Source organism: Bufo bufo, chromosome 1, assembly GCF_905171765.1.
Source record: "Bufo bufo chromosome 1, aBufBuf1.1, whole genome shotgun sequence".
NCBI classification, from domain to species: domain Eukaryota; kingdom Metazoa; phylum Chordata; class Amphibia; order Anura; family Bufonidae; genus Bufo; species Bufo bufo.
In genome coordinates this window covers 799,490,130-799,502,200 of record NC_053389.1, presented here as the reverse complement: position 1 = coordinate 799,502,200, position 12,071 = coordinate 799,490,130, and the positions used below count along the sequence as shown (strand labels likewise).

At 42.5% G+C, this 12,071-nt stretch overlaps 1 protein-coding gene and 1 long non-coding RNA gene across 5 annotated transcripts in view; both read left to right on the top strand.

Annotated features, from left to right (window-relative positions):
- Nucleotides 1–11,060, top strand: part of ACHE (acetylcholinesterase (Cartwright blood group)) — a 45,397-nt gene extending 34,337 nt beyond the window's left edge. For 2 of the 4 annotated variants that reach the window (XM_040415135.1, XM_040415134.1), the window contains exons 2-4: nucleotides 2,093–3,625; nucleotides 3,739–3,908; nucleotides 9,257–11,060. In XM_040415135.1, coding sequence (XP_040271069.1) covers nucleotides 2,115–3,625; nucleotides 3,739–3,908; nucleotides 9,257–9,378 — 1,803 coding nt within the window. In that variant the 5' untranslated portion in view covers nucleotides 2,093–2,114 and the 3' untranslated portion in view covers nucleotides 9,379–11,060. Of the gene's footprint in view, nucleotides 1–1,612; nucleotides 1,727–2,092; nucleotides 3,626–3,738; nucleotides 3,909–6,402; nucleotides 6,922–9,256 lie in introns of those variants that run through there. The other 2 variants (XM_040415133.1, XM_040415136.1) reach the window with 2 other exon arrangements.
- LOC120986511 lies at nucleotides 7,392–8,325 on the top strand. The gene is made up of 2 exons (XR_005775690.1): nucleotides 7,392–8,165; nucleotides 8,203–8,325. It is a non-coding gene; the product is annotated as an uncharacterized LOC120986511 (long non-coding RNA).
- Nucleotides 11,061–12,071: the final 1,011 nt, after the last annotated feature.

The following is a 12,071-nucleotide window of genomic DNA, read 5'->3' as shown; positions in this document are numbered from 1 at the left end:
TGACAGCTTTCATGAATTCTGTACCACCTTCGAATGGCATACATGTAAATGACAATCCCGAACGACAAGGTCTGTACACTCGGCGAGCAGTGAGGCGTATACAGCGTTAGTGTATATATATGCATGTTTATTGAAACGTTATCTGCCAGCTCGCCCAAAATAGACAAGAGACAGCTGCAGGATATGTCTTGCTCCCGGTCTCTTTTTCTGTTTAGCCCCCTCCTACCACCACCAGCTGAAGCTGACAGCAAAAACATTCATGGGTAGCTGGGGGGTAACCTGGGTCAGTGCTTCTCAGAAATCACACACCGTGAAATGACCACTATTTGAGGACATCAAAGGGAGATTCCTGAGTAGTCAAGGGGGGGTGTCATGGATAATATGAAAGGATATGACCTGCCAAACTATTATTATTTGGATCTTGAAATCTTGGGATGTAAATTCCACTGATCTAAAATTCTTGATAGATGCAGGATCATCACATTTTCTGGATTATCAGACAAGAGCAGAGAATTTAGAGGAAGAAAGCCCAAATTAATATAATATCTGCCCTAAGCATCAACATCTCACCCACGTTTGAAATTCATGGGAAGCTTTATAAAAAAAAAGCAACGCTGAAAAAGAAGTGTGTAAAAGAGGCCTTTAAGAGGATGTCTACGACCACTTTACATATGGCCTGTTGGGTATATTTTTGTGCTAGAGTGGGAGACAATAAAGATGGCTGAAGATATTAGAGAAATATTGTCCAATTTTCACAGTTTCAGCTAACTAATGTGTATGGAAAGGGGGGTCTTTTGACTCTTCATTAACAGCAGACGTTGGAGGTCAATAGTAATTGGGTATGTTGAATGTTCTCGGGCATGATATGTCTGCCACAAAAGCGTTTCTTCCCCTCGCCCCATTGAAAAAACATGCACATTCAACATGTCGGACATTTATCTGACTGAACAAAACTTGCCCTGGCAAGGTTTCAGGAGCCAAACCCACATCATTCAATGGATCACCCATTATAAAAGACTGGTGTTGGTTTTGGTAGTTGAGGTTTTGTAGGATCCATCCCCAGTAGTATGCTACATGGACTCTCTCCATTTAAATTAAACTCTCCTCTGGCTCCTGGGTCTCCCACCAGGTAGACACTGTACACTTCACGTTGGGTGACGTAAAACAAACCATAACATTTGTAGGCTATCAGATGGTAGAGTATTTCATGGGCTGAGAAGGATCCATGTTGCACCCTATCTAAGGGTAGTGCTATGATGTGGAATTTGTTTGGTGTTTCCATGTTCACGTGAGTCCGGTCTCCTCCCATGGTGCAAAAATACAGCTTTAGACTAACAGGTCTGGGTAGTATGAGGTAGATAGACAGGGTCACTTTTAGCTCAAATATGCATCCAATATTTCATGATAAATCAACATCACATTCAACAGTGATGGAAAAGTGGACAACCTAACCATTACCATCTGTTCAAATTTTTTCCTGGACCTTGATAAAAGGGTACACCAGCCCTGTGAACTATGATAAGAGAGGCCCCTACATTCTCCTCCCTTTACGCTCCCCATCCACCCCCCCCCCCACCCCATCCCATTGCTCTCCATAAACCTTGTGTAGCTCCATTTCACATTGCCTGTTGATGGTGAGATCACAGCTGTTGCAGGGTTCCCGGGGCTAGAGAGACAGAAGGTGGAGGAGAAGAAGGTACAACAATCTTAAAGAAAGGACTAGAAGGTGAGAAAAGTGGAGGGAGAAGCATAGCTAGAGCTAAAGTCTTGGTCTCCTTCAGTTACATTTTTTGAATGTCTGATTATATTCATCATCTTGCCTTTGTCAGGGTTTTCTAAAGTTGTCCATCTTCATCTTGAACTTCTTGACACTGCTCCACTGCCTTATGTTCTCCCTTTTCCTTATCTATCAGCTTGCAACAAATTCCCCTTTCTTATCTCACGGCCTCTCGTGTTTTCTTAGAAATTGTCCGCTTTCCAAATCATAACAATTTTTTTTTTCTTGGTTCCTGTTCTGTTTTGTTTACATGTCGTCCTTTCATAACTTGAGTTGACGTAGATTCTTTGTGTTTTTCTTTTTCTTCTTTCTCAGGTAATTTCAGTGAGGACCAGTCATGCAGTTCTTGTCACTTACGCTGTTTGGTTTCTGCACCCTCTCTCTCCTCTTGTCTCATGTGCTCGGTCAAAGTGATTCGGAACTCCTGGTCACCACCCGTTCGGGTAAAGTGAGAGGTACCAGGATAGATGTCCTCTCCAGCCATGTCACCGGATTTCTAGGAATTCCATTTGCAGAACCACCACTTGGCAAGTTGAGATTTAGACGGACAGAACCAAAAAAGCCATGGAGTGATGTTTGGGATGCCACCAGCTATCCTAATGCATGTTACCAATACTTTGACACCTTGTATCCTGGTTTCTCAGGGATGGAAATGTGGAATCCTAATAGGCCCATGAGTGAGGACTGTTTGTATATTAATATCTGGGTTCCTTACCCGCGCCCTAAAAATGCAACTGTTATGGTCTGGATCTATGGTGGTGGCTTCTACAGTGGATCCTCTTCCCTTGATGTTTATGATGGTCGTTATCTATGTCACACAGAAAATGTCATAGTAGTTAGCATGAATTATCGTGTGGGAGCATTTGGTTTTCTGACACTGACACCAGGAAGTGCAGATGCTCCAGGCAATGTGGGCTTATTTGACCAACGCTTGGCACTTCAGTGGATCCAAGATAACATAGCATTTTTTGGTGGTGATGCTAGGACAGTCACTATCTTTGGAGAGAGTGCTGGGGGTGCCTCTGTTGGCATGCATGTACTCTCTCCAGGTAGCCATCATTTATTCTCTAAAGGTATACTGCAGAGTGGCTCACCAAACACACCATGGGCAACTGTTACACCCCAAGAGGCTCGGCGCCGGACTGAGCTGTTAGGGAAGCTGGTAGACTGTAAGCAGGGTAATGATACAGAACTTCTGAATTGTCTCCGGACAAAAACACCACAGACTCTCATTGACAATGAGTTTTCTGTCCTTCCAGCTCCGAGTGTCTTTCGCTTTGCTTTTGTTCCAGTGGCGGATGGAGACTTTTTCCCAGAAGCCCCTGAAACTTTAATAAACATGGGCCGGTTTAAGCCATGCCCACTGATTGTAGGTGTCAACCAGAATGAGGGTTCCTACTTCCTACTGTATGGAGCACCTGGCTTCAGCAAGAACAATGAGAGCTTGATCACTCGGGAGGAGTTCCTTGGCGGGGTGAGGATGAGTGTCCCTCATGCCAATGACATTGCTCTTGAAGCCGTCGTGATGCAATATACAGACTGGGCAGATGAACATGCTCCAGTTAAAAACAGGGACGCTATGGACCAGATAGTGGGAGACCACAATGTAGTTTGCCCCGTAACTTACTTTGGTGCAAAGGTGTCAGAGTTTGGGAACAGAGTATATGCATATTACTTCGACCAAAGAGCATCCAACCTTGCATGGCCGGAATGGATGGGTGTTCCACACGGCTACGAGATTGAGTTTGTATTTGGTCTTCCCCTGGATCCAAAACTAAAATACACCAAACAAGAGGCCGACTTTACTCGGCGGATGATGCGATACTGGGCCAACTTCGCACGGACTGGGTGAGCGTGAACACCATATAAATTTAGTGCAAAACTAAAACTAAAAATATTGAAGTAAGAAATAGTCATTCCGTTGTGTATGTGCAACCTAATTATTTTTATTTCCCTACCAGGGACCCTAATGATGATAGTAACTCCCGCCAAACAAAATGGCCTGTGTACACTTCAACAGAACAAAGGTACTTAACACTGAACCAAAAGCCTGCCCAGAACCTGCAGGGAATAAGAATCCAAATGTGTACCTTCTGGAACCGCTTCCTGCCCAAGCTCCTCAACATCACAGGTATGATAGAGTTTACGAACTTGGATCATCATATGTCCATGCCAGTCAATGAATGATGACATTGGCCATATACATTGAGCTATCCTCTAAGACGTGCTACAAGATAGTTGCTTAATTGACATAGACCTTCATCCCAACCACCAGTTGGAGATGGTATTTTCACTCAATTTGAGTGGACATCCACCTAAATTCATTCTTATGCTGGCCAAACCAACCCATTCCTCTGACTCCAACATGGAGCATGCATGACTTTTTAATGTAGACACTACCTTGCCTATGCTTTATGGCAGCTGCAATAAATAAGGCTAATTAACCTTAAATGGTCCCATAAGCTCATAGTGTTTCAAAAGATGAGATCTTTCGCTGAGCAGATGACATGAGAAGACTGTGAACAATATAGTAAGTAAATTCCGTCAAAACTAGAAGGATGTGTCTGACCAGCTTCCTGCATGTCTAGATAGCCTATGCTTTTGTCAGCTGTGCCTATCTAATCTCAGGCAGAACACAAAACCTGCACATAGAGTTCACAGATGCTAGCATATCTCCAAACCCTGCTTCTGCTATTGTCAGTAGTGTAGTCCTGCCTATCTAGTCTCAGGCAGCACACAAGACCTGCACACAACATTCATAGACACTAGATTATCTCAAAATCCTGTCTTTATTGCTGGGACCTGCCATCAAAACTCTAGTAGCCAGCTTGCAGTGTCTCTGCTTATCTCTGCTTTGGTCAGTAGTGTAGTCCAGCCTATCTAGTCTCAGGCAGTAAAACAAGACATTGGTGCGGGCTTGTGAAACATTTGATTATCTGTAAATTCTGTCAACAAAGGTCTAATGACTATGGCCATCTTACCATGTATAGAGATTTTCTTACCTTTTCACCTGTTAGTAGTGTGGTCTTGCCTATTTAGTCTCCAGCAGCACATAACTCGCAAGCGGTCCTGGCAGACGTTAGATGTTCTACAAACCCTGTCAAAATGGGTGGGATCCACCACCATAGCTCAATCGGCAAACTTCCTGTGTGTATATATACTGTGACCTCCTGTATCATCAGTGAGTTAACCTGCCTATTTAGTCTCCAGCAGTATAATAGAAAAGTAGTCCATGTATGATGATGAGATCCACTTAACCTGTACATAACATCTGTGTCTCGTGACTTTCATGGCTCTTGTGTACTAACCAAGTACTATCTAACATTTGTATCTTCTACCTTTCTTTCTTCTGACTGCTCAGATGACTGCTTTTTCTTAATACACTGCTTTATGGCTTGCTGCAAAGTCTGTCTCATCCACCATCTAACATCTCAAGAGGGTTCTCCTAAATTTCAAGCATATCATAACTGTCCAATGAGTTGATCTGGAAATGTTCCTCTATATAAAGCCAGAGCACACTTACCATAGGGGCAGCCTATGCAGCTGCTATGGGGCCCTTGAGAAACGGGGCCCGCCCCCCATTTGTTATGACGATGGCTCGAGCTGAACTTCATACCATTTGGAGGATGGGAAGGGTGTTGAGAAGGGGTGAAAGAGGCTCTGGGATCTCCTAGAGAGCAGAAATGACATCAACTAGAACAGTAAGGGGCCCCGTTGTGGATTTTGCTATAGGGAAGTCTCTTTGATGTGGTCGGCTCATGCATCTGAAGCCATCTCTACATCGTTCTCAAGACTTATGGGCACCAGACCCCACTAAGTTTGATATGCTATCCCCCTTACATCTCTCCACCATCTTGGAAAGTCATGTGTCATAATTGTCATGCTGGAACCTGTAGTCACTGAAGGTCTGGAGAACCTTCTACTTGGATTTGGTCTTCCCATTAGCCATCCCAATCTTTAACATCTGCTCTGACCCAAACACGGTTATAATTTATATATAATCATCCAAGATATTTTAGGAATCCACAGATGGTATCAGGTCGAGTCCTGGGATGGCATCACCTCAGGAATGCCCATTATCCCATAGTCCCTGTTATTTAAAGAGAAATTTCACCCTAAAGTATCAATTTTCCACTATTCACCTATTACTTTCCAGTAGCCTAAAATCCACCTAGGTGGATTAGGCTTAGGCTGCTGCTGTGTCCCCATGCTTTATACTGCAGCTCTGCTTTTCCAGCAAACAAATGAAACCAACAGTGAGTGAAAGAATGTTGTCAAGGAGATGACATCGGGGCAGCCCACTGCTGGGGCGTGGGTATAAGAACGTAGTACGATATACTGATTATTTTCATATTTTCTATAGATCACAGTGTAAACTATAAGAGAAATCTTGGATAAAGAAATATACTAGGGGATTATCCTTTCTGCTATAATATGTGTGTAGGTTCTTCTCCACTATAAAAGGAAATGTTTAAAAAGCCAAAAATTCTCAGCGCTTCTGGTGATGTGAAACAAAAAATTATTGTTAAATATAACGGTTCATGTTTTCATTGTGATTTCCTTCGACAAGCGGGAGGCTGTGATATGGATTTTTTTAATCTGACCTTTGACTTTCTCCCTTGTAGCGACCAGATGGCCCTGCTCGAACTGCTCCCGAAACAGCCCCTACCTGCTGCTGCTCACTCTCTGTCTGCTTACAGTGCAGCATTAAACGCCATAAAGCGAACCCCCACCTCTCACACCCCGAATGGACAGTCACTCCTCCTCATACAGTGAGACCAACACATGAAAAACTATTAACGCTACCTCCAACACCCAGATAACCTCTCTCCGCATGCTCCACTTCCTCATCCATCCATCTAACTGTTCTGCACCGCCTTCCATCGACCATTTCTCTATTTATACGTTGCAATAAATTCAGATTTTTTTTCTACATTTCACTTTTTTGCCTTTTATTTTTTATGTTAACCATTTCACTTTCTTTAAATAACTAAAACAATTCACTCAATCATCAATCTGCATGCCTTTTCCTTTAAGAGATAGTGATCTTAATTCCTTATATGGTCGGGCATCATGTTGTTTCTAAATTGCAGCGCCACCTAGTGGTGAGATAGTCGTGAAGCATGTTAAAGCGAGCTAGTCACTGATATTCTATTTTTTTTTTTATTACATCTAGAGGCTTAAATCCCACCTGACCTAGTCCTTTGTTAGTGTATCATCATAGGCAATCTTCAGCAGAAGATTAGGAGGGATTGTAAAACGCTAGATATAGATTAAAAAAATGTCCATTCACTGTGAGCAAACAGATATAATGGAGGAGCTGGACAGGAAGCTGCGATATGAGGAGATGGACAGGTAGCGGAGGAGATATGAGGAGCTGGACAGGTAGCGGAGGAGATATGAGGAGCTGGACAGGTAGCGGAGGAGATATGAGGAGCTGGACAGGTAGCGGAGGAGATATGAGGAGCTGGACAGGTAGCGGAGGAGATATGAGGAGCTGGACGGGTTGCGGAGGAGATATGAGGAGATGGACAGGTAGCGGAGGAGATATGAGGAGATGGACAGGTAGCGGAGGAGATATGAGGAGATGGACAGGTAGCGGAGGAGATATGAGGAGATGGACAGGTAGCGGAGGAGATATGAGGAGATGGACAGGTAGCGGAGGAGATATGAGGAGATGGACAGGTAGCGGAGGAGATATGAGGAGATGGACAGGTAGCGGAGGAGATATTTGGTCCTACTTGACCTACCTTTCCATTTTTCTGCCGTGTGATGAAGAGGATATGGTAGTCACCAAGGATTTTCTTTTCCTCAAAAATTAGCTACTCTGGTGGATCCAGGAGTCTAGAATAGATATTTTCTCAGGTTTAGTGGTGTTCTCAGGCCTGAGAACACAAATTAAAGGGCAATTATACCCTCATCATTGTATTTATACAGAGATGTAATCAGCATTTATGTATAGCTGAGGGATCGGGCCCATTTATTTATTTATTTATTTATCTATTTATTAGTTACCCCTAAAATCCTCTTTCCTGGTCCTCCAATGCAGCATGGCACTATAGTCTTGTAACCAGGGTGGGGCTTGCACCCAGGAGAGGTCTCCTATCATCTCTATAATGATAGCTATTATCCATAATGCACACAGGCTTTTAAGAGTGAGCTATCCCTTTTAAGATCCAGGGAATCCAGTACAGTATGGGCCTGGTAACTTAAATATCCCCAGTAAATGAAGATACCAAAAAAAATCCTGGGTGACAACCAATGACCTCCATTACATTGCCAGCTCTCCCAGACTCCTGAATGCCAGTTCCACCTAATTACACAGTAAAATATCTTTCAATAACATATTAACAAGCGGATTTGCCATGGCGGACTATACGAACGCTGGGTGACCCCCACGTTGGGGGGTCACCCAATTTTACCAGTAACTATTCACCGGGTGTTACTGTAAGTTTTTTTTATACTTTGGGTGGAAATGGCCTTTAAGTTAACAACATGCATGTTTAATATCCTATTCTTTCTCATCTGCTCTGTCCTTACACTAGTATCCCAATATATTTGCCTTTACCTCCACAAGCCATGACACAACATGTTTTGTTTAAAGGGTAACCCCAGAGACGCTATATAATAAGAAGCCACAGCCGATCACCGCACCCATAGGTCCTACAGGAGACCATAAATCGGCTCCTGTTGTCTGCTGACATTATCCGCATTACGCCCCTTCCCCACCAGAAATGTGTTTAACGAGATATAGGAAATCATAACTGCCAAACAAAGCACATTAACAGGCTTTTTTAAATAATTTCTGGACGATTCACGTAATTTCATCTAACCTTAAAAAAGATTCTTCACAAAAATCTGATTAATAATGCACCTTGACCTGTGAAATTTTAAAGAGACTGGTTGCTAAGGATGTTCTAGACTGTGGTCGTCAGGCATTGTATCTCTAGAAACCAGCTGTTCCGAGCGGCCTCACAGTAATCCCAACATTCCAATTCCCAGCTCAGCCTGCACTATTAATCAGATTTTTCTACAAAATTGATTTAGGAGGGGCAGCTGTGAGACTACATGTTCCATTATGTTAATGCTAATTAAAAGGCTGACTGTTGGAGTTCTCGGCTGCCGAAAGTCCATATACAGGTCCCCGCTAACGACCCAACCTTTTCATAAGTAAATACCCCCCCCCACTATCAGAGCCTTTAATATAGCCAAAATGTGGACCACTATTTTGTAGACTATTTAGGAGCAATTACAACTCTACTTTTCCAGAGTCCTGAATAACAAAAATCTGTTTAGTAGTGCAATGATACATCCCCTGCTCTAGTGCCGATGCCGAATTTACCCTTCGAGATTCTGGAAAACCAAGTTGACAATGGCGGGATACTCCCTCTTCTCTCAGCCATCTTTTTATGCCTTTCTTATGCTGTTTTTCCCCTCCCTTCTTCTCTCCGATTTCCTGCTGTCCTCCTCCTTTAACAGATAACATCGATGAAGCCGAGCGGCAGTGGAAGGTGGAATTCCATCGCTGGAGCGCCTACATGATGCGATGGAAGAACCAGTTTGACCATTACAGCAAGCAGGAGCGCTGCAGCGAGCTGTGACCTCACTATGACATTAGCGAATCAACTCCTCTGCTCTTCTAGCAAAAAATAAATAAACTGTGACATCACTATGACATCATCACAACGCCACTGCACAGATTCAGGGGTTTTGTAGACACTTGTGTCCTTACCGCCCCTTCTTGTGTGATGTCTTAAAGAGCAAGACACATGTAAGGACATTAATACGATACCACACACGCAAGTCACGTGATTGTTTCTGCCCCTTGTATGTACTGTATGTCTCCCAAAGTCCACCCCAACCCTGTGTGGTAGGGGGGGGGGGATATCCCTGTATGACACTGTGATCCCTCTTGTCCGCATGTCCATCTGTATATAGTGCTCGATGATATAAAGATATAAATATATATAAATATATAGAATATATACATATTTATAATATATATATGGAGGGAGATTTACATGTAAACTATTTATTCGTGATGCTGTGAACGTCGCCCCCTCTGCCAGGGCCCTGTGCCATGGGGCACCTGCCAGAAGAGGGCCAACGTGCCCCATCCCATAGAATATACTGTACTGCAGTTCTCACCTGTCATATCCCATTTGATGTGTGTCTACAATGCCTCTGCTGCCATTGTTAAAGGGGAAGTTCACTTTTACATCTGCCACACGCTGTGACAGAGACACCACCTTGAGTGCTACACATCCTCAGCCATACTACCTGAGATATGCTCTAGTCGTACAGTGGGAAACCTTCTAGCACTTCAGTTGATCAGCCTTATGAGCTCTAGTTGAAATGGACTTTCCCTTTAAGCCTCATCGCCCTCAGCTGGTTCCTGCAGAAATCCACAGGTTCCTTAGATCTGCTGGAAGCCATATGTAACGTATGGTCTAGCCCAACCTTTTATGCACTTAATTCCTCACTAGCGACATCATAAAGATCTAACCCTGGTTCTCCGGCTACAAGGGGACTACAAATCTAAGCATTTTTATGTCCGTACTGTATGTGCATTTCCACTATTTTATGTGCACATGATATTTTTATTTTGTTGTCTGCATTTTTGTTATTACACATCATCCACAGAAAAGAGACAAGGCCCTTTAAAATAACGGAGTGGGTTGATAAACACGCTCCCATAACATCCAATCAGATCTCAGCTTTCATTCTCTAAGATGTAACAATCATGCCATTTCCTTAAATGTAAAGGAGAATTACATCTAAATGTATGCCATCTCGATGAGCTGGGCTGTTACCAAAATTATGGGGCTGTAGTGTTCACTACATCAGTTTGATGTTTCTTGGATAATTTGAGAGGTTTCCTCACTGTTCCATATAAAATAATGACCTACATTCGTAATATATTCATAAGATATGCAGTATTATATTATATCACAGATGATAAAGATATATACATAGATTCCAAAACTATATTTATCTACAATGACTTCACCTCTACAATGGTTCCAGAAACCAGTCACGTTCTTGAAGACCAAAGCCCTTAGAACTTGGGTCCTCCAAGGCAAGTTTCAAAGGTGAATGGTTTGTCTGGAAAAGGGAAAGACTAAAAGTTTACAACTGACAGAGCCCAGATCCGGGAACCCAAAGCTATTGTATGACCCAGGTACTACTATTAAAAAGAAGAAAATGAGGCCTTCCCTTCAATGTGTGCTGATGAGGAACAAGCCTTGTATGTGCATCGTTCAATAAAGAACATTAAACCTTCTCCATTTTGTAAAACGTGTCATGTTTGTTTTTGTTTGGTATTTATAGTTTTTCTTCTCAATGTCTGGTAAATTTTCACCACTCTTCAGCTGTCTCCAACTTTCCTCCTCCCTATGTTGACCTTGCGCGTCCAATAGTCTTGTAAGCTTCATACTATGTTCTTCTTACTATTCCATTTGTCCATAACTTTCATCTATATACTTTTTACTCATCCAGTTGTCTTGTAACTTTCCTCTTCTCCATGTTCTTCTTACTCTTCCAATTGTCTTGTATGCTTCATCCTATGTTCTTACTCTTCCAGTTGTCTCATACAGTAACTTGTATCTATGTTCTTCTTACTCTTCCAATAGTCTAATGTATTTATTCCTCTCCATGGTCTTTTTACTCTTCCAATTGTCTCATAACTTTCTTCTCTTCCATGTTCTTCTTACTCCTCCAATTGTCTCATTTCTTTCCTCTCCGTGTTCTTTTTACTCCTCCAAATATCTAATAGCTTTCCTCCTGCTCCATGTTCTTCTTACTCTTCCAATTATCTAATAACTTTACTCCTCTCTATGTTCTTCTTACTCTTCCAATTATTTTGCATCTTTCCTCTTGTCTGTTTTCTTCTTAAAAGCCTTTTACACAGGGAGATTATTGGCTAAATGAATGTTCATAGGCACACTTGTTCCTGGTAACTGCCCCTTTTCAAATGTCATGCATTTTGCTGACAAATGAACATTTATCTGTGGCAATAAAAATTACTGTTTGCCAGCAGGGCATCACCCCATGTAAAAAACAATAATGTAAATTAACAACCGCACATAATGAACAATCATTCATGTGATTATTCATGCCCAGTGTAAAAGCTTTTTCTAACAAGTACTGACCAACTTCCTACAGTATATGGTCGCTCATTACAAAACTGTACTCTTCCAGGTGTCTCGTAACTTTCCACCTCTCCAGCTTCCCCTCTCCTTCTTTTTCTTACAGTTGCCTTGTGAGTCTCTCATGTTGACTTTCTCCATGATCT